Source organism: Heterocephalus glaber, unplaced genomic scaffold (genome assembly GCF_053883595.1).
Source record: "Heterocephalus glaber isolate CG9 unplaced genomic scaffold, H.glaber_assembly_v1.0 deba00001481, whole genome shotgun sequence".
Classification (NCBI taxonomy): Eukaryota; Metazoa; Chordata; class Mammalia; order Rodentia; family Bathyergidae; genus Heterocephalus; species Heterocephalus glaber.
Window position 1 is genome coordinate 13,241,984 of NW_028258317.1, and position 26,508 is coordinate 13,268,491.

Genomic DNA, 26,508 nt, shown 5'->3' on the forward strand with positions numbered 1-26,508 from the left:
ATAAGTTTGTAGCTGAATGGGCAACTGGGAGGTGGGGCTTGATTGGAGAAAGTAGATCACTGGGGGCGTGGCTCCAAAGGGCTTATCTTCTCTCTGGGTCTTTCAGCGTTCTGGCTGCCTTCTGCCATATTTTTGCCTTGGAGCCAGCCAATCATGGACTGAAATCCCTGAAACCATGAGCCAAAATTACAAATCATTTCCTCCTTTAAATTGTGTATGTCAGGTATTCTGTCCCAGCCAACAGAAAGGTGATCAAAAAAACTGGCCTTCCTTTTCCACTTTCTCCAATACATGACATAGGTTTCTACTCAAAAGATAGTTGAGTCCTGTGACTCTTCCAACTCTCAGTAGCACTGACTCCTCCCCTTTGGGGATCCAGCTTGGGATTTACAGAGCAGCTTGGACCCTTCTGATGTTCCAGGCTGCCAGGACCTGGTGGTGACTCACTGGCTCCCTGTAGGAAACAACCTACACCTTCTTAGCTACAGCCCATCCCTCTCCCTCCCTTCCTTTCAGATCCAGGCCCTGAAACACATCCCACTACTGTGAGATTATGTCTCTTGTTGGAAAGTCTTTAATATCTGCTTAAATACTACATCATCTACTGTTGTAAAGAAAGGCCACTAAATGAGAAACATTGTTTATACAACACCTGCTTATAGGGAAAAACGAAGGGTAGGGAGTCCAGTCAGAAACTGATAATATCACGTTCCTGTTCATAGAACACAAATTTACTGTTTCTCTTACATAGGTACAACCCAGGGTGCCCCCCCCCCCACTACCCCATAGATGCATGCCTCTCCAGATGTTGTGTTGGGATCCACAGGAGAGACAGGCCCTAGGCTCACAAGTAAAGAAACTTTGGAAGGCTAATTCATTTGAAGAGAGCCCCATATACTTGGAGCAAAGAAGAGTTACACAGTAAACAAGGTCAAATAAATATAAACAAAGATAAAGAATCTGAAAACGCATTTTAAAAAATGATTGGTCTCTGGGCTGGGGATTTAGCTCAATGGTTCCACCGCCTGCCTTACAAGCAGAAAGACCCTAGTTCGATCCCTGGTACCAAAAAAAAAAAAAAAAAAAAAAAAAAAAAGATTGGTCTTAGTATAGATTCAAAAGCACCAAGGGAGAGATGACATTGAATCTCTGGAAAAGGTACACGATGCTTGTTCAAGAAACTAAAACACTGAATTTTGTTAGCTGGGTTTGTAATTTTATGTGATTTCATGTTCTGTTGCTTATGGAAGGGTTGATTTCAGCAACATTCTGATGTACATCTGCAGGCTTCGAGCCCCACACTGCCCATACCCTTTACACTGATCTGTTTCCCCCCTATTGCACATACCATCTTCTAACAGTGCTAACTAGCTCACCACTCTGCAGTTTGCTGTACCCCTACCCTGACTGAGGGGCACTTCTCTGAGGAACAGACTGGCCTGTGTCCTACTCCTTAGTGTGGTGCTCACACAGTAGGCCTCAGAATTTGATGGAGTCATGCCAGTCTCATCTGCTCTGGGACAGAAGTTCTTTCAGTATTCCTCTACCCACAAGATCTTCTAACCAATCCTTTCTGTAATGCCGACTGACCACTATGCCACACTGCTGGACACACAGCCAAGGGCAGGGAGGTAGGGAAAGTAGAGGAGAGACAGCTAGAGGTGTGAGGAAGTGAGACCACGGGTCATTCACGGGTTTGGCTTTGCAGAGTGAGAACAAAGGCTCCAAGGAGAGGATGCACACAGCCAGCTCTCACCCCTTCTGTGGCCACACAGAAGCTGCGGGACAAAGACTGGCCTTTGAGTACCCCTCCACTCTGGGCCGGCCAACTGGAAGCAGAGACTGCTTCATGTGCTCTTTTCCTTTCCAATGGACTGGACACAGGCCTGACCCTGAACTGGCTGCTGTGTGCAGAGGTACAGTGGGTGAAAGCCAGGTACCCAGCAACTGCCCACTCCCATCCCACCTGACCCAACACATCAGACAGTACCAGCAAGATGACTGAGATTGAGAGAATGGCACTTTATTTTAAGACTTGATTTTTTTGCCGTGATTTTCTACTAATTCTTCTAAGATGGTGTCATCTTCTTCAACAGTGACCAGGATCTTCTTGCCCACTAGATTAAAGATGTCTTCAGGAGGATAGCCTTTAGGCTCACTGACCTTCACAGTGAGCATGTCCAGTGTTAGAACAGTGCCTTCTGGAATTTTCACTTTGGCCACCACAGACTTGCCCAGCTGTGGACAAGAGGAACACTCAGTGTCACTGTACACTGCTTCCCACTGGAGGTCCTGGTAAAAGTAGGGACTCTGTTGTCTCTACAGTCTCTGCCGAGAACAGCATCTCTCACAGGCAGGGACTCTGTCAGTGTGGGGTGACTTCACAGACTCCAGGAGGGGCCTGCACAGTGGATTATACAGGAAAGGGGTCAGGCTATGGAGCCAGACAGCCAGGTTCAATCCCTGGCACCTTGGCATAAGGTGTTTTGGTTTCACTATAAGACCGGAAATATAATGCCTGTACTCTGTCAGATGACTTCACAGATTAGAGATAATACGTGACAAACCTGAAATCTACAATGCTCTCAGTATAGGAAAACTACTACTTCTGTCTACATCTAATTCAACATCTCACTGTAAACATGGGGAAATTAAAGCCCGTAGAGGGCGACTTGGCCAAGGACCCAAACAGCCAGGATGAGAACCTAAAGCAGTGATGGTGAACCTTTTAGAGCTCTCAATGATACAAATAGCTGGCTGTGGCACATGTGCCATAGGTTTGCCACTGACCTAGAGGATGAGGGCCCTGACTACTGATCTGCTGCACTCAAGGAACACAAACCTCACTGCCACTTTGTTTGGTGAAACAGAACTGTGGAGGGTTCACAAGTCAGTAAAGGTGACTGTTCAGATGACAGGAAAAGGTACCTCTAAGATGAGGCAGGCAGGACAGGCAAGTGAGGAGAATGAAGGCCACTGAAACTCACTACCAGTGTTTCTGCCTCCCCATAAATGCTTTGAAACTAGTCATCTGTTACCTCAGTCTACATTCTCCATATAAGAGCCCAAGCAATCAATTCTGCTTGGAATTTAGTGTTAGAAAAAACTGTCTGCTAACTGATGATTATCAAATCATGCACCTGTGTTTACATAGCTAGACTGCAAACTCAACTGCTATAACTCTTTCCAGTTTTTAGTACAATTTTTTCCCCTTTTCTTCTGGAAGTTGTATTCTTTTTACTATGATTTTCCCAGGATATCTGTACCTGTCATTTGGGGGCTGCAGCAGGCAGGCCCCACTAGAATAAAAGATGACCACATTCCCAAGCCTGGGGTTTGACCTTTGCCCCAACCCAGGCAGCCTACAGCAGATCCGGGACACCTGGTTCTGTGATTTGGGGACAGGAAGGTCCAGGCCACACCTTCCAAGAAGCCTAGGTGAGTGTGCCGGGCAGTGGGTCTCAGCCTCAACATCCCACGTGTCTGAAGGCCGACATGGCCCATGGAATATCTGTGTCATCGCCCACCAGCCCTGTGATGACAGCCACCACTCACACAGTGCCTCCCCGCTACCAGTGCCACAGACTCTTCTCCTGGTGTCCCTGAGCTTCCCTACTCCACCGCAGGCCAGGCTTGGCTCATCCCAGGCCCTCAGCCCTCCACACCTCGTAGAGACTAAGATTACTGGGGCCACGGGCTTCAGAGACTTAATGGGAGACTAACATGATACAAGGTGGCCGGACAAATGACCAAAGCTCCACTTTGGTAACACATTTTCCCTCACTCAGAGGGGCTAGTGCTGACCCCTCCTCTCAGGCAAGTGTGCTGTGTGCCCCTCAGGACAGCAGAACTGAGCAGAGATAGAGAGCGCCCACCTTCTCATTGCAGGCCACCTCAGAGGGCAGCATCTGCTTGGTTGGAGAGCCCAGCGCCCTCTCCACGAGCCGCACAGACCGCACCAGCTCAGCCAGTTCTCCAGGCTCCAGTGAGGCCGAGTGGTCGCTGCCCTTCCAGGTCTTGTCCAAAGTTATGTGACGTTCCAACACTTTGGCCCCCAAAGCCACTGCGGCCACAGATATTGCTGTGCCAGTTTCATGTCCTGAGTACCCTATGGGAATGTCAGGAAAGAGCTTCTGGTATTCCTTTAACATAGAAAAAGGAAAACAATGTTACTCGTGGTACTTTACGCATACTCTCTGGAGTCAGGTAAATCTAGGGTGAGCCACTCACTAGCTGCACAACCATAGGTGACATGTGGGGGCTCTGAGTCTCTCTTTCCTGGAAAAAACAGTATTACCTGTCTAGGATTGTTGTGAATGCTCCAAAATAATGCTTACTGTCATCACTAAGAATGCATTTTAGGGCTGGGGATTTAACTCAGTGGTTCTGGCGCCTGCCTTGCAAGCGCAAGGTCCCAAGTTCAATCCCCGGTACCTAAAAAAAAAAAGAATGCATTTTATGGGCCGGAGATTTAGCTCAGTGGTGCCACCGCTTGTCTCGCAAGCGCAAGGTCCCAAGTTCAATCCCTGGTGCCAAAAAAAAAAAGAATGCATTTTATGAATACTTTGCCCTACACAAACGACCAGGAATAAGAATGTAACTAAAACCAAATGCCTAGGCTCAAAAAGCATCTGTCACATTTAATTAGTCTGTGCTGCTAAAAGCAAGTGTGCTGTATGCACAAATATCATCATCAATTATATATACAGCCCAATTTCAAAACAATCCATTAGTAGAAATACTGAATAATTAATTAATCAGTTATCTATAATTCACTGAATGCAACAAAAGACATTCCAAGATGGGTGAGTCTTGTCAGTGAGGGTGACCAGAAAGCTTGAGTACAATAGTAAGACTCGGGTGGGGTTTAATGAAAGATCAGGACAGTTGCATGGCAAAGGCCTGGTGAACCAGGCTCACGGGTGTGCAATGGGCTGTAGGATGCTAGGTCAGGGAATTCATAGTGGTCAGCTGGGTGGGTGGGCCCAATGGATGGGCTGGCAAAACAACTCCCAAGTGGCATCAAGAGGGAGGAAATAGTGGCACCTGTCTGGGCATGGAAGGGAAAGGATATTTATAACATACTGAGAAAGAAAATCAAGGAGAATATCTGGAGTCACGTACACTATATTGTTAATTATGGTAATCTCTGTGGGATGAGGTTATGGGGTAGTTCACTTTCTATCCAATGTATTTTCTTTTCTTCTATTCAATATATTTCATAGTTAAGAAAAGAGTATGTTTAAGTTTTTTAAATGGCATCATTTCTTTAGTCATGCCAAGGGCGTGGCTAGAAGAGGAGGAAAAACAATTAGGAATGGAAAGAAAGAAAATTTATGTAGAGATGGCAGTGTCAATTCTGAAAAGGGTGAATTTTAAGTTAAATATGAAGACTGTATAGCAACACGTAGAAAAGCTTATTATTACCATGGAAAAAAATAAGAACAGAGTGTCAAATACTATACAGACATTATTGTTTAATGATCTACCTGTTTAACCACTCTTTGGACTTACAACCAGTTTTGTTTTGTTTTATTTTTTGAGACAGGGTCTTACTATGCAGTTCAGACTAGCCTTGAACTCACTATGTAGCCCAGGATGGCTTTGAACTTGGGGGTGATCCTCCTGCCTCAGTCTCCCAAGTGCTAGCCTTATGGGTGTGTATCCATAATGAAAAATGGTTAAGCTAGAGTAGGCAAAATTCTGGGAGTGAGAAAGCTCCCTCAAGGCTGTCAGTACAAGCAGTTTGACTATCAGGTGTTCAGAATTAACAAATAACTGGGCTAGCAAACAGCAAAGCAGAAAAGGCCAGAGTTTCAAGGTCTCTTACAACTAATAAGAAAAAAGATAGGTATCTGTACACCAAGGTTCACAGCAACATTTTTTGTAGTAGCTAAATGGTAAAAACAACCCAAATTTCCAATGACAGATGAATGGATAAACAAAATGTAATAGATATGCACACTGAAATATTATTCAGCTTTTAAAAGGAATGAAATAGCTGGGTGTGATAGCATATGCCTGTAATCCCAGCATTCTTTGGAAGCTGAGACAAGAGGATTGAAAGTTTGAGCCCAGCCTGGGCAATTTAGTGACTTAGCAAGATCCTTTCTCAAAATTAAAAAAAAAGGCTGAAAAAGAAAATTGACACATTGCTGCAACATGGTTAAACTCTGAAGACCAAGCAAAAAAAGGTAGGCACAGAAGGACAAATGCTGTATAATTCCACTTATACAAAGTCCCTAGAGTAGTCAAACTAAAAGAGACGGTAAGTAAAGTGTTGGCTGTCATAGTTGAGGGAAAGGAGAAATGCGGAGTCAGTAGAGTTTCAGTCTGGGATGATAACAAAGCTCTGGAGAGGGCAGGGTAACTGGCTGCTCAACAATGTGGATGAACTTACTGTCACTGATCTATTCAACTACAAGTGCTTAAAAGGGTAAATGGCATGTGTATTTTACCACAATTTAAAAAATAGACAATATCCTACAAAAGACATAAGGGACCCTCTACAAAAGAAGAGGGACCTCTAATGGCCAGTACACATAGGTAAAGGAAATGTATACAAAGAAAACTATGAAGACTACACTTTACATTTTATAATGGGAGAAACTAAGACCGGTCTTAAGAAAATTTACTTTATTGTTACCTTCTTAGGAATGGATGTGCTTCCTCAACCCCTCGGTTCTAAATAGACTGTAACAGCAGGACTGTCAAAGGATGTTTAAATTACAAACTATGTCAAACTAAATTACAAACTATGGTTGACTAGAATTGTGGAGACAAAAAAGGCTAGGGCGGAGGTGGGGGGTGAGGGGGTGCTCCTCAGCAGGACAGCCCTTGCCTAGTACATGTGAGGCCCTGGATCCAATCCTCAGCAGCACCACCAAATCAATCAATCAATCAGTCAATCAATCCCATTATCTTCCCCAAGGTGAACAGAACAATAAAAGCCACTGTGTTGTGGCCCGATGAGATGACGCCCTCCCGCATGCTCACCAAGATGACCCGCAGGTTGACATCCTCGGGCTGGAGTGGGTATGCGCTGGTGCACTGGAGGAAGCAGAAGTTGGGGTTCAGGGGCTTCACGATCTGGTAGACTTGCTTCATGGTGTCCATCGACTGCATCCCACTGGAGATCACCATTGGCCGACCTGAAGGACCCAGCACTGTCTTTAATTTGGGGTTTTCAGCCTCTCCCTCAAACACATCCCAGCTGCTGGTCTCATCATTCAACTACACCTACAAACACCTCTTGAGACACTGCCTGCCACTGTGGGAGAAAAGAGCCGAGTATGAGTTCGAGTGTGGTGAGATCCTGTCCTCGACCCCAGGAAGGGCAGACCACCCTCTGCCCCAACATCCATCTTCAGCAAAGTGAACTGAATTTAGGAGACAGGAATTTCACATTTCTAAGGGGGAAGAGGAGCACCTCAGCAGATCAAGAGGTTGCACAGTATGGTACAAGTTGAACATCCCTAATGTGAAAATCCGAGATGCTCTCAAATCTGGAATCTAGTCCCAAGCAGTCTGGAGAAGGGGGATCGACCTGTAGTAAGGCAGGGTGAGCACTGACTCCTAGTCAGGAGCCTGGCTGAGCTGGAGGCCCAAAGCTGCCACTTCTAGCTGTGTCTGGGTGGAGCACACCCTTCTCTGAGTCCCAGATGTCTCACCTATGAAATAGGTATAAAGCATCTAGTAAGAGGACCTGCTTCCATCCTGGGGTTGTCAGGAAGTTCATGTGAGATGGTTCATGTCATAAAGTCATTTTACAAATGATGGCCTACCGCCAATAGATAGGATATACCCACAGAATATTTTTCAAATCAGAGTTTCCTCTAAGACATTTTTTCTTTTCTTTTTTTTTTTTCTTAGTAGAGGAGACTGAACTTAGCCCCTTCACATTGAGCACTTTTTAAATTTTTTATTTTGAGACAAGGTCTCATTAAGTCACTAAGTTGCCCAGGCTGGTATTCAATTTGCAATTCTTCTGCCTCAGCCTCAGAGTGCTGGGATTACAGGTATGTGCCAACCTCTTAATTTCTTATCAATTAAAAAGAACTTTCTTTTTTCATTGACACATAAAAATTGTACATATTTGGGCCAGGGATTTAGCTCAGTGGCACTGCACCTGCCTTGCAAGCATAATGTCCTGAGTTCAATCCCTGGTACAAAAAACAAAAAATAAAAATTGTATATTTATGGAGTACCATGTGATGTTCTGATACATGTATATACTATACAATGTTTAAATCAGGGTAAACATATCTGTCACCTCAGATATCATTTCATTGTGGTGAAAACATTCAAAATCCTTTCTTCTAGCTTTTTTGGAATAAATAATACAGTATGGTTAAGTGTAATCATCCTACTGTGCAAAAGAATACTGGATCTAATTTCTCTAACCATAACTTAGTACCAGTTAACCAATCTCTTCCCATAATCCCTCCTCCACTCTCCTCAGCCTCTGATTACCACCATTCTACCTCAACCTCTATAAAATTAGCTTTACATTTTTTAGTTTAAAAAGTTTCTTATAAAACCATCATATCTTAACTTCTTGCAAGTTAGAACATTAAAAAGTGGGAGTGTAGGCTGATGGAAAAGAGGTTTCTAAAGTTTGTCTTCATAAGATCTACCTCAGCCAGGCCTGGTGGTGCACACCTATAATTCCATCACTTGTGAGGCTGAGGCAGGAGGATGGCTGTGAGTTCAAAGCCAGCCTGGCCTACAGAGTGAGTTCAAGACCACCCTGGACTACACAGTGAGACTCTGTCTCAAAAAAAAATTAACCTCCAAGTGGGCTACCACTAATAGCATAAAATATGAAGATTTGAACTCCCTTGGGTTTGATGCCAAAAATGAGACACTTACCTTTTTTGGCTGTCTTTTCCAGATAAGGGAAATTGTTAGTGTCCCCAGATCCAACTTTGAAAAATGGAACATTCAGTTCATGCAGAAACTCAACCGCCATCTACAATATCAAAGAGGGAGTTCTTGTTCACTGCTGTTGAAAAGCACTGTCCTTGTGGTAGAGGTCTAAGTGGAGAGGTGACATGAGTAGAGAAGGTCCTTCCTCTTGCCCAGTGGGGAAGATGCAACAGCTTGGAAGTGGGGAAGATGTGTTCTCAGACCTCTCATTTCAAACTGCACCATTCACTCCTAGACACCACCACTGGTTCAACACACATTTAGTGCTGGTCTGAGTGGGCTCCAAGAATTGGAGAGGAATCATCTTGGTGGACTGACTCTTCCTCCCCAGGACCAGTGAACAAATGTGAAAGCATCATAACTTAATCTGGAGGCAGAAAACCAGGCAGCCCTCCAAGGCTTGACCTTTCACTCAGGACCAAACAGCCAGGAAAAGAGGTCACTTCCATCCTTGCCCAAAGGGGGAAATGGAGTATTTGGTGGCCCAGTGTTGACACAGTGATCCACGGCTAACAGGGCCCACCAGACAGAAAGCAAGCCTCAGTCACCTTCTTGTGATGCAAGAGCAAGGCTTAGGGCTGCCTGCCTAGGTTCCTTGGCACCCTTACCTGGGATTCATCAGGAAGCGCCAAGCAAGGGGGAAATGCAGGCCAGTGCTTGCTGGAGGATCAGCGGATCAGTGACAATAGTGAAATCTCAGGTGGCTTTTCAATAACAAAAACTCAACACAACTACTTTTAAATTAAGACCTTTGTCCAGCTTGATTGAGGTATAATTGGTATGCCAAAAGCTGCACGTAATGTCAAAATCTGGTGAGTCTGGACACATGTACACACATGTTACCATCACCACAAAGTAATAAAAACACCTACCACCTCCAATTTTGGGGTCTTTTTAAATTGAAATTAGAAGATCAAATCTCAAAATGGTTTCAAATATCTAAGTTCCATCATAAAATACTGCCTGAAATTCCTAAGTAAGTTAGGATCTGATGAGCTAGGCCAGTGCTTCTAACACTTTATTAATGTGTACATCAATCTCCCAGGCATTCTTACCCTTCCACCATTTTCTTTCTCACTCTCTCCTTCTGTTTATGTGTCACACTGTTAACCAGGCCTCCAAAAATGAAACTGAAAAATAAACCACTTTTAACACACTGACTGAACAAAGTTTAATCTTCCCAGCCTTCTGACCCTATCAGGCAGACGAAGTGAGTGTTTTCCATGTACAGATGGAAACCCCTAGACTAAGTTTTCTTCCAGATAATGTTCAAATGGTGGGCCAATAACTCTCCAGGACATGTAAAGATGGATAAGCCCACTCAGGAGAGGGACGGAGCAAGCAGAGGTAAGGAAGAGGGTAAATGCAGAAAAAACATTTGGCCAAAGTTTACCTACAGAGATTGTGAAATGTGCATGAATTCTATAATTTTCAAATGATAAAAAAGGGCAAATTCCTGCCTGGTTTTGCAGTCCTCCTGGGGAAACCACCGCCACCTCGTGGCCATTTAGAAAACTGCCACTTCTGGTTCCTCACACTCTGCAAAGGATGCCCACTTTAGTCATTTAGATCTTAGCCTTCACTCCTATGGCTGTGCACCTAGGGCCTCTCAGGTTGTCACAGGTCAGTGGCCCCTTCCTTTCATGGCCTCTTTGGTTTTCCCTAGCCTGCCCCCCGTGCTGTGGAGTCCATCTAGGGCACAATGTTCCCAGGCAACCTCAGGACTTCTCCCTTCCTCTCATCCCATGGCACAGAGGTTTTGGGGTCTGTCTGGAAGGAACTTAGTCACATAAGACTCTCCTCCAGCACTCAGCTGTGTTCAGTGTGCAGAAACCAACAGATTGGTTTGGGGCAAATGCCACAGTGCCACAACTCTGCAAAGGGTCCCAGCTAATCAACCTGTCTGACTCAAGCCAACATCTGCCAAACCTGTTTGGCTCAGGAGACTGTAACACTCACTCAGTTCAGTTAATTAACCAGAGTCAATAATATGTGCCCAAAGAACCCCCTTCTGGCTCTGTGCACTGAGAAACTTCAGGAACCACAGGTCTAAGGAAGGAAAGGAGCACAGAGCGGTGTTTCTAAAGCCCCTCCCACTCTCCTGTTTCTGGGCCCTGCTGGAGAAGAAAAGAAGCCCAGTGATGAGCTGGGGAGAAGAGGGCACTGTAGAAAAAGGTGGCCCATACAGAGTGCACTACGGCACCATGCCACCTGCTGCTGGGTGGCCAGGGAGGGAGAAGAAGAGGACAGAAAGGTCCTGCAGAGGGAAGGACAACAGTGATGGCAAACCTTTCAGAGTTTCCAATAATACAAACAGCCGGCTGCGGCACATGTGCCATAGGTTCACCACCACTGAGCTAGGACATCCACTGTGCATGAAGGAAGCACCTCTTCAGGGCACCAATAAAGCCTTGGCTTCCCTCTGCTCCTAGATAGAACTGTCCATTTACTTGAAAGACCTTCTGCTTATTTCAGCTGAGTTCCATGTGCTTCTGTGCACCTTGTGGCCAGATGTCCTGGTAGTTTTTTGATCTTAATAAAATCCTGCCCCACCTTAACCTTTCCTTAGCAAACAAAGAACACTCTAGGATGGCACACAGAGTGGGGAAAAGCAGCACTCACCAAATGCCTACTGTCTATAAGGAAGCCAGGGTGGGTAAACAACGGAAACCATTTGCTCAGTAAACACGGAACAAGGAACAAGGGACCAACAGCCTGCTGGACAGGAAAGGCTGGCTCAGCAAGGACACCTGCCAGGCAAAGCTAGTCAACTCTTTAATAAAGGCTCTTAAGAATGCATTTTCCAGTCAGTAATGCACCCTGTAATCCCAGCCCTCCAGGAGGCTGAGGCAGGAGGACTTCAAGTTTGAGCCCAGCCTGGGCAACTTACCAAGGTGGGCTGGGGATGTAGCTTAGTGTGAAAGCCCAAGTTCAATCTCCAGTATGAGAGAGAGAGAGAGAGAGACAGAGAGAGAGATAGACACACACACACACACACACACACACACACACACACACACACAGAGAAACACGGAGGGGGATGGGGAGGGGAGAGCATTTTCCTCTTCCTGCCTGGGCCCCAGGTGAGCCAGACCAGCTGGGAACAAAGGGGATCAAGGACAAAGAGGTTCTCTGCCCAGTGGGACGAAGCAGGAAACCGAAAAGGGTCCTAAGTAACAGGCCAGCAATCACTGGGAGAAGGCAGATTGGCCCTGTCCTGGCTCCCACAGGCTCCTGCAGCCCACAGGGACAGGAACCTTCTGTTCCCTGGGGCCAATGTGGCTCCACGAGGTTGGTCAAGGGGCCCAGGCCACACAGAAAGTGTCAGCACCCGGACCTGAGCTCAGAGCGCTCCAGAGCAGGGATCCCAAACTCCAGACAGAGGGCTTCCTAGGGAGTGGAGGGAAAGGAAACCAAGAAAGGAGTACAGGCAGAGGTGGCCCCAACCAAACTCCCCGACTCCTCTCCATCCCCCAACTGCTTCTGGTCCTCAAGCAACACCACAGGGAAGGAACAGTCTAGAGAAGTGCCTTTTCCTCAGCAGCCACAACCGTGAGGAGGCGCTCTTCTTCTGGCAGTCAGACCAGAGCTTGGGGCCTAAACGGGTAGGCCAAGGCAGGAAAGTGCTCATTCCAGATGCACATCATCATGGTGACATCTTCTTTGGTTCTATGCCTCAGACAACAGCTTATTTACACAAAGAAAAGGAAATAGAGACCAAGGGAGAAGGGGCTGGCCAAGGACACACTGAGAGTTAGGGGCAGGGGCAAGGCAAGCTCCCACAGGTCCTGACCCTTAACCTGAATTGCTTTTCCTCACTGTAACTCACATTTGCTGTGTCCTGGCTGTGTGATGTGCTTTATGTCAATGATCACACTTAATCCTCCCAACTGCTACGAACCCCATTTACAGATGAAGAAACAGGCACAGGTAGGTCGAACAGAAAGGTAGTAAAACACCTCAGAGAACACCAGGAATGACAGGGAGAGCCATTTTCCAATTCAGGATCTGATCCCAGAGAAACCCACTTAGCCGCAGGACCAGAGTCCAGCTGTGAGCCACCCAGCAGAAGTGTGCACCACAGGACTGGATGTGTACCAAACAGCAAGGCCGAGTACCATGCGGCAGCAGCCTGTGCAATACCGGCAGGGTACACACCACTCGACAGAGATGGGCACCACAACACTCAACCGGTATCCCACCGTCTAGATTTTACAGTCAAAGATTACTGAGGGGCTGGGGGGGTGGCTAAGTGGAAGATCACTCACCTAGCAAGTGTGGAGCTTTGGATTTGATCCCCAGCACTCTAAATTACTGGGAAAAAAATTACTGAGAACTCTAAAGCCTGTTGTTTAGATGGATTCTATCTACCTATCTAATCAGAAATTAAATCAGGAATTTCAGCTAGGCTTGGTGGCCCACACCTATAGTCCTAGTTACTCAGGAGGCTGCAGCAGGAGGATTGCAAGTTCAAGGCCTGCCTACACAACTTAGTGAGACGCCATCTGAATAATTTTTAAAAAAAAAAATAATTTTTTTAAAGAGTTAGGGATGCAGCTCAGAGGTAGAACATTTGCCTAACATACCATGAGGCTCTGGGTTCAAATCCTAATATCAAAACTATAAACAAAAATCTGAGGAAATATCTTTTTTTAAGATTTTTTTAAAGATAACTGTAGACTCATAAGGTTCTGTGAGAAATGAGCAGAGATACTATGTGCCTTTCTCCCACTGGGGATATAATGTAAAACTATGGTGTAATACCATAGGTTGGTGATCAACACTGATGGAGACTACTAGTCTTACTCAGATTTCACCAGGTTTACATGGAAGTCACTTGTGTGTGACTGTATTTAACTCCATGCAATTCTGCCACCACCAAAGCCTCATGTGACCATCACCACAGCAAGATATAGGAGGTGCCACCGCTGCAAAGACCCCTTGTGTTAGCCCTTATAACCACACCTGTTCCCCTACTAACCTTTGAGAATTTCTCTTCTGGTCTACATCTGCATAATGATGTTATTTCAAGAAGGATACAAACGGAATTATGTGGTATGCAACCTTTTGAAATTGGCCTTTGAACTCAGCATATCTCTGAGATGTATCCAAGCTGTTACCTGTATCAATACTTCATTCCTTTTCATTGCTGAGTAGTATTCTGTGGTATAGATATACCACAGGGTTCTTTAAAATACATATTTATAATTGCAGAACTGCTGAATACACTTGCAATAAAAAGGTTTAAGCCCTCTTTATAAATAATTTTGACATCAATCTGATGAAGAAGAAGAACCGGCTATTACTGGAAAGTACAGATAGGGCAGGCCACTATACATGTAATAAATTTCACTCTTGGAAGACAAGAATCTTCAGAAACCAGCCACCCAGAAGGATAGTCTGTGATGATATTTCCAGTCCTTTTTTAACCTCATCTGTGTGGTAGAAGAAAGGCCAGAATAAACTGCTCTCACCCTGTTTCCACTTCCAGATACAGGACAAAAGTCATTCATACTCCACGCAGTGCTGTTCCTCTTCTCATTCCAGTTTGTTTAACTGTTCATCTGCCAAAGAACATTTGGCTTCTTCCAGTTTTGAGCTACTACAAATACATGTGTTAGGGGTACTCATGTCTGTGTTTTTGTTTTTAGGCAGTAGTGGGACAAAGTTTCACTCCGTATCCAGGCTGGTCCTGAACTCGCTATATAGCTCACACTAGTCTCAAACTCATAATCCTCCTGCCTCAGCCTCTTGGGTGCTGGATTTACAGGCATGTACCACCATGCCCAGCTTGTACAGGTTTTTGTGTGAACCAAAGTTTCTTTAGGGATACTACCAAATGAAAACTGGTGGGTCATCAGATAAGCACATGTCTAGTTTTAGAATAAACTACCACTGTAAGTGGGGTGACTTGTGTAGTATGTGAGCTATGTCTCAATAAAGCTGTTCTTAAAAGAAAGAAATTGCCATACTCTTTTCTAGAGTGACCGGACCATCCTACATCCTCATCAGCAGTGAATGGGTGATACATTTTCTCTACATCCTGGTTACCATTTGGCATCATCACCACTTTTTATATTAGCTATAGTAATGGCTGTGCAATTATATCATACTGATTTAAAACAAAAATTTTTAAATCATGAAAATAGACAAAACAATTACACATCATGAAAATTAAAGCTGTTTAGCCAACACAATGGCACATACCTGTAATCCCAGCACATGGGAGGCTGAGGAAGGAAGACTGCCACGAGTTCAAGGCCAGGCTGGGCTACATAGTGAGTTCAAGCCCAGCCTGAACTACATAGTGAGACTCTGTTTCCAAAAAAATCCAAATAAAAGAAAATTTAAGCAAACATTTGTGCTTTGAAGCAGCAGCATCCAAGAACTGGTTTGGCAGGAGACAAGTTTTCCATAGACAGGGTGGGAAAGGTGGTTTCAGGATTAGTCTTGTAAGGAGCATACAACCCAGATCCCTTGCATGTGCAGTTCACAGTAGGTTTGGAACTCCTATAAGAATCTAACCCTACCTTCAGCTGTGGTGGCGCACGCCTGTAATCCCAACACTCAGGAGGCTGAGGCAGGAGGATCACCATGAGTTCAAAGCCAGCCTGAACTACACAGTGAGACCTAACCCTGCCACTGACCTGACAGGAGGGGGAGCACAAGTAGTAATTCAATCTATGGGAAGTAGCTGTAAGTATAGATGAAGCTTTGCCCCATGGCTGGGGGCCCCTGTTTAATTAATGAATGTTCACAACAGCATTATTCATAATAGCCAAAAAGTAGAAATAACCCAAATCTCTACCTACGGATAAGTGGGTAAATGGTATATCAAAAAAACTGAATATTATTTGGCCATAAAAAGGAAGTAGTACAACATCAGTGAACCTTAAAAACATGATTCTACATGGAGTTATGTCAGACTCAGAGGACATACTGCATGACTCTATTTATATGCAATGTCCAGAATAGGGAAATTTATAGAGACACAAAATAGTGGTTGCCTAGGGCTGGGAGAATTGGGGAGTTGGGAGGTGCTGCTTGCTAATGGACAGCTTTTGTTTTGGAGTGATTTTAAAATGTTCCAATATTGGTTGTAGTAATGGTTGCATGACTCTGTAAGTATACAAAACCTCACTAAGCTGCATACTTTAATTGGGTGATCTGTATAGTATGTCAATAAAACTGTTAAAAGAAAAAAGCCACATACACACAAACAATACAGTTTTCATCGTCCACTGGCAGAACAATGTCATGACAGGTCTCAAAAACTCCACTATACACTTAGGAGAGAATGACAGTAAAAAAGGCAAATATCCTTTAGTGTCACCATGGAAACAGTTTTGATCTTGTGGATCTCCTGAAATGTTTCACGACTTCCCCATGGGTTCCTACACCACACTCTGGGAACCACTGTCATGTATGTCTTATTATTCTGGTTTGTTGTTTTTAATCGTCACTCCAGTGAAATTCTCAACTAACATTTCTTCCATTTTGCCTTAGTATGGTCAGGTTTGGAGAAAACTATGTCCTGGGCAAGCAGCTACATGGTGGAAAGAGGGATGAGTCAACTACGGAGACTGATTATTTTTAACAAAGATTAGGCCTAGTCCTCCAAATGAAAACACTTTTCCAAGTAATTACTGGAAGAAAGGGTGTATGCTTATTCCAAAGATAATCTAGGAACCCAAAAGATGTTTGCATTCTTTTTCTGGATTCTTCTCCAGAGGTGACTTATAGGCCCTGAAAAATTTTTTTTCCATTTTAAAAAAAAAATCTGTCTCAGTCTGGGGATGTAGTTCCATGGCAGAGCTGTTGCCCAGCACACACAAGACCATGGGTTCAATCCCCAGCAATGCAAAAGAAAAGACAAACAAAAAAAGAATCTTTTTCCATACTTTGTGATACTAAATTCACATCAAAAGTTTGAACCAAGAACTGTAAGCCTATTCACATTTGGCACAATTAGATTCTTGAGCTCAAACTTACCTCTAAGGACAAGGTTTTGATTATCTCTGAGAGACTGAGTTCCTACAGCAGCTCCTAAAGTGCAAGCCTAAATCACCTGAAACCAAAAGAACTAGGATGTTATGAAAACAAATGGCACATGCACGCAATACAGCCTACACTATGCCAGAAGGTGGGTTCGGGGTGAACACAACACAACAGATCTGGTCCTATCTTGAGCAGAGCACCTTACACAAATGATCCCACCTGTGCAGAAGACAGGCCTATGTGCTGGGCTTTTTCAATCCACCACCTGGCCCAGAGATGCAAAAACAAATGAGGAAACAGGCCCAGAGATGCAAAAACCCTGTGGTCAGGAGGGCTGGCATTACCTAGGCATTACCTGGGTTGGAACAGAGTATCTCCTGTTACTAGCTACTGACAGCCTCCCTGTGCTTTATTTTCTTCACCTGTAAAATGGGGATAACAACTGTCTTACCTCAAGGGGTTGTTATGAGGAGTAAATGAGTCTGTAGATTGAAAATACAGTACTTAGCCTAGAAATGGGTACAAAACATGCAAACGCCAAAAAGGCTTATTCTCATCATTCAGATAGTTAATAGTAAAACCAGAAACAATACCCAAGCCTTTTGGATTCCAAAGCTCATGTTTTTTTCTCTAAAACCTTTTTTGGCTTGCACATCCTTTAAGGACCTGATGAAAGCCACTGATCCTCTTTCGGTTGGCTCACTCATTCAACAAGTAATTCCTGAGCACCGGTGTCATGCACCGGACATGTTGGGTGGAGCCTGGTCTAGCAGAGAGAAGCAATAGTTATAGTAATCACAGAAGTACAGAGCACCATGAGAACTTATTGGGAGGGAGGAACCCTAGCCAAGCAGGGGTACAGAGAAGAATTCCCTAAGGAAATACTTTTTAAACTGGGATGAGGAAAATCCCCACTTCCAGGGTTCCTGGCTCCTAAGCTGAGAAGCCTGATCCATCCTGCTGCCCTCCAAGTGACCAGCAACTTGAAAGAACAGTATTCAACCGGAGTGATTTATCTGTTGAAAAACAGTCCTATTTCTTTAGAGGACACCAGACAGAATCTCAGAAACTCTCCCAGACTGTTGTACTCTCTGAAGGATTAACATAGTAGCATCCCTGAAATGTCTCACTGGAGCTGTCTGATTCTCTTGCCCATACTCTGCTAAATGAAGACTCTTGCGTCACCAGTTCAAACTGAACTGGAGCAAGCCCAGCTCTCAGATTTGTACCTGGATGCAGGGCGAGGCCTCCACCTCAGCCTGCAGGGCAGGAGTTGGCCGAAGGACAGCAGTATGTCTAAGGAATAGGCAGGTTTCCTAAAGAGTCTAACGCCTTCCTGCCAAGGCAGGTGCTGGGCCTGGAGACTCTCCAGCCAACATCAGGGGTCGTGAAGAACAGAGAAAAGCTCAGACTCTCTGGAGCTTCCAGACATTCACTGTGTGACTCAGGCTCTAGGGGCTGGACTGATGCCAGGTGGCGGCAGCCAAGGGATGTGACAAGCACACCCCAGGAGGCATCAGAGCTGCTGCCTTCAACACCTGTTTCCTAGCTGTGTGGCACTGGATAAATTTCCTAGCTCCTCTGAGCCTCTATTTCTTCATCTACAGAACAGGGATAAAACATACTACTGTAGGTGAAGATGTGCTATAAATTCTATCACGTACTGCAAAAGCACAGAATATGATAGTTAAATGCACAACTCTATCTGAAAAATGTCATGCTTATAAATACTGTGAGCTGAAGAATGAATGAGGTCTGCAGAGCTGAAGCCTGAAAATGCCAAGCTTCTTAGAGGCCAGGGTTCTCTACCTTCCTTCCTCTTTTAAACTACCAATGCCTGGGCTGCATGTGTGTTTCTGATTTATAATCTTACTTTGGGGGAGAAAAAATGGTACAAAGAGGCAGAGTTCTGCTTCAGACAATCTAGCTGGCCAAAAGAAATGAGAAAGTATTTTGAGAGCCATAAAATGTTCTTAGGTTTCACCTAATATCCATTTCTGGAAAGTTGTCCTATGGAAACAGCCCAGGAGGACCCAAGATGCTCACCCAAGCAGTATTTATTAGCACAAAAAATTAAAAAGTGAACTTCATGTCCAAAATCAGAGTATAAAGAGGTGTGTTATAGTATGTAGGAGACATCCCTGCCCAGTACTAGTGGGCTATGAGTGGCATGTGCTTCTTGCCTTCTATAATTCAGCTATATTATATCAGGAGCCAGACCGAAGCTCTCTGTGTCTCAAATGGGCACGTCAGGGGGTGGACTGGGCAAATATAGCCCCTCCCTCAATGGCTGCCATGGAAACCTAGACCCTGGTCTGTGAAGTGGCAGGGCTCTGCTGAGCTACGTGCAGCTGAGGTCAGCATGACCCCAATTAAAACCCTTTCCCTTGAATTATGGCTTCTCACTGACCCAATGGGTTGCGTGTTAACTGCACCCAGACCTTGTACCGGGTTTGTTCTATCCAAGCAAGATAAGCAGTGCTTACTCCCTGACAGCCCTGCCTGGCGCCATCATGCCAGGTGTTCGCAGTATTTCACTAGATGCCTTCAAAGCACACCCTGCCCCCATTCCCTCCCACAGTTGCATTCAATAAATGCTAGATGTGCCTGGGGGCCTTTGTCTTTGCCCCCATCAGCAGCACTGACCAGGACCCAAGACTCAGCTTCTCCACTCTAAGTCTCCTTTCTGTCTGTTCTTGAATTCGCCTTGTGCTGTGGTGGCTCACAGGCCAGGACTACAGCAGAGGTCCTGGTAATGTCCCCTTCCCCGTTCCCTACAATAGTACACCCTCCAAAACAAATATTACATAGGCTGGGCATGGTGCCCCATGCTTGAAATCTGAGTACTCTGGGAAGGTGAGGCAGGAAGATTGCAGGTTCAAGCCCAGCCTGGGCAATTTAGCAAGACCCTGTTTCAAAATAGAGAAAAATAAATAAATAAAAAGAGGACTGGGGATATAGCTTAGTGCAAAGGCCCCGGGTCCCATACCTATTAACTCAAGAGGCTAAGGCAGGAGGATTGTGAGTTCAGAGCCAACCTGGGCTACCTAGCAAGTTTAAGGCTAGCCTAGATTACACAGTGAGATTCTATCTCAAAAGGAAAGAAAAAAAAAAAATACATAAAATGGGGTAAAATCTTGGGCTTTTTGATTGTTTTTTGAGACAGGGTCTTGCTATGTAGTTCAGGCTGGCTTTGAACTATGTTGCCCAGCTTGGCCTTGAACTTGCAGTGAACCTCCTGCCTCACCCTCCCGAGTGCTGGGATCACAGGGGTACACCACCGCACCCGGCTAAATCTTGTACTATATTAACTGGAAAAAGCATACATGAAATGAAATGTTACAAGCTAGGCAAGTGTGGCAACCGGGCAATAAAACATATATAAAAAACTTTAGGTGGAAATCAATCAAAAGAGCTTGTATATAGGGATTATAAAACAGTTTTTCCCTCTCCTGTTTTCTAAACTTTCTGTACTGTTCAAATACTGTATAGCTACAGTGTTTCACATTTGGAGGAGAGAGCACATGAAGGGATTATAAGGAGGAAGTCACAGTGCAGATGGCACCTGGCACAGGCTGGACTCTTGCAGGATGTCAGTGCGGCCAAGCCAGAAACCACCCCTGACCATGAGCCACTCTCTTCTGAACGATGCCAATGCCACCCGACCCAAGCTATTGAGTGCTGCTCAGCAAGGCGTCCTAGCTCCTAATCCAGACCACTTCCCACTCGGGGGATCTGCCCCACGAGCTTGAGGGGTGCTGGTGGTCCAGCGTGGCTGCCCTACTCCTAGATACAACTCAGTGCGTAAACTGCCCTGGGCCTCAGCGTTTGTTGGCTTCCTACTTAGTTGGGCACAGAAAAAAGTGAGTAGGGGCTGGAACCGGCTCTAAGCCAAAAGTTATCAAGCTGCCTGCTGTGCCCAGTGTGCTACGGTGGCAAATGACAGAGTGACAGAGTGCTCACCTCATCCATGCCAGAGGCAGTGAAGAAGATGCCAACTTCCTGGGCGTATTGCTGCAGCTCCTTGTACTGCTCGTGGCTGAATTCCAGGTGCCGCTTATGTTCCCCATACGTCTTCCCCCAGGAATGCTTTGAAGTGTAGGGTCTCTCCAGGGCTTTCCGATTAAACTTGAATTCTAGCTCACTCTTCTGGAACTTGGCACAGTCAGCTCCACACTCCTGCAACACACAGTAGGACGCCTGTCAGTTGTGGGTTCTTGGGCAGCAGAAATGTGGAGGTGACTGCTATGACATCATTATCTTTAAAGACAGTATGGACCGACAGACCCCAAAGGAAAGCATGGGGCACAAGAAAAATCTGGAAATATTTACACTCCATGAGGTTTTTAATGTCTGGAATTGTGTTAAGCCTATGTGTTTGCTATAATGATACAGTGTTTATTAGGTGATCCAAGTCTAATTTGTACATTTCCATTTATTCACATCTTCTAAAACTCAAAGAATGTAGCTGACAAATGAGGAGAGGATGGTTATTTGGAAGAAGTTTTTTGCTGCTAGTGTGAGGTGGCTAACATTTTGCCTTCATGTAAATTTGTTGTTTTGAAAAATATCTGATATTATTTGTGATTTCATAATGGTCTTTGCTGGATTATAGAAATATTATATGAGTTTTTATATCTTTGAACAGTTAATTTTTTCCTTTTTAATCGGCCATTCTTTATTGGTTTTGAGTGGTACGGCTATTTATAAAACAAATTATTCTATCTTTAAAAGTATTTTGTTAGGAAAGATGTTAAAATTCCCCTATTATTGAACTGTTAGTGATTATTCATTTACTTTTTTTTTTTTTCAGTAGTGGGGACTGAACTCGGGACCTTGTGCTTTCGAGGCAGGCAGCAGAACCACTGAGCTAAATCCCTGGCCCCTATTCACTTTTTGTGACAGGGTCTTACTCTGTAGTCTGAGCTGACCTTGAACTCAAAATCCTCCTGCCTCAGCCTCTTAAATGCTGGTATTAAAAATATGGTCCATTAAGCATGACTTAGGTGAAATTTTTATGTTTTCATTTTTGGGGGGCAAGAGTTGAGACAAGGTCTCGCCATGTAATCCAGGCTGGCCTTGAACTCACTATGTAGCCCAGGCTGTCCTCGAACTCATAGCAATCCACCTGCCTCAGCCTCCCCACTGCTGGGATTAGTCATGCACCACCATACCCAGCTTGTGAATTTTGGGGGGTGGGTACGAGGGATCAAACTCAGGTCCTTGTGCTTGTGAGGCAGGCGGCAGAACCACTGAGCTAAATCCCCGGCCCTCGTGAAATTTTTATTGATAAATTTTTTAGCCTACTGATACATTAACATTGTCATACTGAAGTATTCTTTCATTATGGGTAAATTATACGATCAATTTGTTATTTTGCTATATTTAAAATATTCAATGTATAATGTTAATCTTTTATTAGATTTTGGAGTTAGAATCACAATTCCCTCACAAGGAATTATATGCATTCCTATTAGTACACACCATGGGTGTGTACACCTATGGATTCAGAACCATTAATACTATATTCCATGCTAACAAATCCTTTTATGTTTTAATAAAGAGTTATTTGCTGGAAAAAAAAAGTCTGGAGGGCTGGGGATTTAGCTCAGTGGTGCCGCCACCTGCCTCATAAGCGTGAGGGCCTGAGTTTGATCCCCCTACCAAAAAAAAAAAAAAAAGTCTGGAAGGAAGAAAAGTTTGAAAATGGGAGGTCCCTCCCAATTTTTCCTCTTTAAGTGCAAAAAGAACTTTGGGTTTTTTTTTTTTTCATTGTTTTGCATTGTAGTATTAAAGAAAGAAATCAAAGAATTAAGGAAGATTTTAGGTTTTATAACAAATTCAAGAGAAGAGAGTAAAATGAAAGAAAAGAAAAGAATAAAAAGAATGAAGTATTGAAAGAAAAGGACTTAGAAAAGAAAATCAGATTCCGGCTTAACTTTGACCCTAACTCTTAGACAAGTCCTACCTCTGGACTCAGTTTCTCCATCTGCACTAGTACAAAGAGCAATCAGGGATAGCCCCAGGTCATGAAATCATTCTGAGAAACCCCTACAGGGCCTGGGAGAAAAGGGACAAGGCTCCTACCTCTTCTCTCAACAACAGCTACTCTGCTACTGTCCTGCACTTTAGATCTTCTGCATGATAATTTGTTTGAATAGGTTGAGGGGTGAGCAGGCAAACCTGAAAAATGCCTCAGCTTAGGTGATCTATACTGAGTAGAAGGCACAGTATAACAGCTGGACTGTCTGACTGCAAAAAGCTGCAATTCGGGCTGGGGATTTAGCTCAGTGGTGCCACTGCCTGCCTCACAAGCACAAGGTCCTGAGTTCGATCCCCATACAAAAACAAAGCTGCAATTCACTGCAAATATGCCTCCAGTCTCCCTGGACTCTTTCCATAAATTCCTCAACAGAAAGATTAGGTAAAGAGGCTGGGGATTTAGCTCAGCGGCACCGCACCTGCCTTAAAGGTGCAAGGTCCTGAGTTTGATCCCCAGTACCAAAAGATTAGGTAAAACTCTCTAAAGTCTTATCTCACTGCCATTTTTGATTGTTTTTGAGACAGGTCTCCAAACGTAGTTCAGGCGAGGCTTTATCTCACTATATAGCCCAGGCTGGTCTTGAACTCATAGGAATCCTCCTGCCTCAGCCTCCAAGTGCTGAGATTACAGGAATGTGCCACCATGCCTGGCCTCCCTGCCATTTTTGTAAACATGAAGGTATTCACGCTGTTGAAAAACTCTTGGGTCCAGAAACATAGATGCTGAGAGTCCTACTCTCACTCTTGGAAAAATCACAAGATGGCACAGCCAGGACTTTCAAAAAAACATCAGGACTACAACTGGCCTTGGCCACAGACTTTTCATTATCTGGATACAGACCTCAAGGCCCAAAGTGACTTGATCAATCACCCATTGTCTGGCAGACCCCATTCTTTTTTTTTTTTTTTTGGTACCAGGGATCTAACTCAGGACCTTACACTTGCAAGGCAGGTGGTGGAACCACTGAGCTAAATCTCCAGCTCACAGATCCCATTCTTAAAGGCTGCAAGACATGTGTGCCCTGGCCCATGACTATGACCTGGGTTCCTGTTGTGCCAGGCCCTGAGCAAGAGGACAAGAAAGCTTCATACAGAACGTGGCTCTGGCTCCTTTGCTTCTCAATTCCACCTCCGGAAGTAGATGTACCTTGCATAAGCTAAAAAGCTTTTCTCCATCTGGGCAAACCTGCCCCTAATAGTTGGATGACCAAAATGAAATAGCAGAAACCGCTGATAAGAACTCAGGCAAGTTCCATTGCATTCTGCATAACAGTAGTTGTATGGGGAGAAAGCAGGCTCTTCCTTGTCTTTTTCAAACTTGTCTAAAAATGAGTGATTATCTGTTCAGTGCCATGGTGAACTCTAGCTTCCAAAAACACAGTTACTGTCATTGTTTTACCACAATGCTGGGACTGGGGCTGTAGTTCAGTGATAGAACACTTGCTGAGTCTATATGCAAGGTACTGGGTCTGATTCCAGCACCACAAAATGAAAATAAAATATAATTAAGTTGCATACTGTAATGCTGACAGTTTCTTTGTTCAAGGTTTTACTGCCTTTCTACTGGCAAAACCAAGCTTCAGTACTCCATGAGGAACAAGGGAGTGACACTCTATTTACATCAAAATGTGAAAGCTGGAAGTATGTTCAAAGAGTAAGTTTCTAATTATATTTATATACTGTTATACAATATATTTTACTACAATAAAAATAACTGAATAAAATCTACTTTTAATATTGCAAACAGATTCATTGTATGAGTAAACCAGCTTGTGTATAATACACTCTGAGTAACTAAACTTTTTTTTTTTTTTTTTTTTTGAGACAGGCTGGCCTTGAACTCACTATGTAACCTAGTCTGGCCTCAAACTCACAGCAATGCTCCTGCCTCAGCCTCCGGAATGCTGGGATTACAGGCGTGCACTACATTGCCTGGCTGGGTAACTAAACTTGCAAATGTGACTCCATCTACAAATGGCAGCAAAATCAAAAATAAATTCTGAAATACAAGATTTTCAAGCAATTCTATTCTTTAAACTTTAAAACAACAAGCACACGCATGCGCAAGCGTGCACACACTGTGAAGAAAACTAAGGCCTTGAGAAAAAAAGTCACCAGCCCAAGATTAGCCAGCTAACTCCATTGGTGCCCTAACTCTAAGTCCAGTCAGAGCTCCTTCCACTGTGATACAACTTCAATCTCCTCTTTCTCTTCCCGCTGGAAAACTAGTTCCTAAAATTAAAAGAGGGAAAGTCTGAGAGAAACTATTAATTTTGTGTCCATGGTTTCACTATTTTAAGCATTTTTACTTCAGCAGGCAAAGAAGTCACACCTTGGAAAAACAAGCTGCTCCTGTAAATTAAAAGCAGCAATTTCCCCCTTGAAAGCAATGTTACAGGGATGTAGCTCAACAGCACAGTGCCTGCCTGGCAAGTGCTAGGCCCTGAGTTCCATTTCCAGTACCAAAAATAAAATAAATAAAATAATAAATAAACATTTAAAAAAGAAAACAATGTTAGAATATAAAGCATGGAGCCATGTGGCTAGAACAAATATTTTTAAAAAGTCATTATTTACTCTTGAACAAGCTGCTATACTTTCTGAGCCTTAAAAATGAAATCAACAGCATTTCTGACTTTGGGTTGCTGCAGGAATTAACATTTAAAGCGCTTAATTCAGTATCTGAAAAAGAATTCCAAAATTGTTACTTTTATAAAGTACTTTTATGATTCAGTGATCAGGCTTCCGTAAAAGCAGTCCTGAAAGAAGAGTAAGATAAAACTTAATCATAAATGACAGGAAATCAGGAGAACAGCACTGAAGAAGGGAAAGGTGGCGTGAGCTATTTCTAAAGCAGGCTAGGGGCTGGAGTCACAACTATCATCTATCAAGATGAGGTTTCAAATGAGAAAACTGAGGCTCACCGAGATTAAACCAGGAGGTTGTGGCAGGTAGAGGGACCACAGCAACTTCCCAGGACTGTAATTCCTGGAACTCAGTGTCGTGGGAGGATGTCAGAGATGAAATACGATAGGCAGGAAGGGGCCTGGGCATTGAGATCTACGAAGATGGAAGGCAGGACTAAGATCTGTGATTTGGAAAAATTGTTCTGGCACCAGAAGGGGAAAGAGATCAAGAGGCGACTGGTGAATCTCAGACAAGTCAGAAGGGAGGTGGTGGGGTGAGGAAGAGGGCTTCAGAAGACCTAGAAAACGCAAATGGAGAGCCCGGAGAACAGGCAGGCTGCAAGGCATGGAGAGGAGAAGGCGTCCCGGGCTCCCCGCGGCCGCGCCCCTCTCCCCGGGAGCTCGCCCCTCACCTTGGCGGTGCGGATCAAGCGTTTGGCTACTTCCAGGTCGCCCTGGTGGTTCTGGCCGATTTCGGCAATGATGAAGCATGGGTGCTTCCCGCCCACCCAGCGCCCCGGACACAACTCCAGTTCTAGCGGCATCGCGACGGCTCTCGCTCCCGCGCCTTGCGGTCCACCTCAGTACCGCCGCTGCACCCAGGGTCAGTCCAGCACTCGGCCCGGCGGGTCCG

General features: G+C 44.5%; 1 protein-coding gene across 1 annotated transcript; it reads right to left on the bottom strand.

Annotated features, from left to right (window-relative positions):
• Positions 1-2,002: 2,002 nt before the first annotated feature.
• On the bottom strand, positions 2,003-26,508 carry Nans (N-acetylneuraminate synthase). The gene is made up of 6 exons (XM_004864951.3): positions 26,288-26,508; positions 20,890-21,105; positions 8,872-8,971; positions 6,997-7,151; positions 3,876-4,142; positions 2,003-2,238 (listed from the first exon to the last, which is right to left on the bottom strand). Exons 1-6 carry the CDS (start codon positions 26,417-26,419, stop codon positions 2,029-2,031), a joined length of 1,080 nt encoding a protein of 359 aa, XP_004865008.1. The 5' UTR covers positions 26,420-26,508; the 3' UTR covers positions 2,003-2,028.

Coding starts and splice junctions, on each gene's coding strand:
- Nans (XM_004864951.3), bottom strand. CDS start 26,419: ATGCCGCTAGAACTGGAGTTGTGTCCGGGGCGCTGGGTGGGCGGGAAG. Junction 4,143..6,996: donor TCAACCTGCGGGTCATCTTG/GTGAGCATGCGG, acceptor TCTATGTTAAAG/GAATACCAGAAGCTCTTTCC. Junction 2,239..3,875: donor AGGTGGCCTGCAATGAGAAG/GTGGGCGCTCTC, acceptor TCTTGTCCACAG/CTGGGCAAGTCTGTGGTGGC.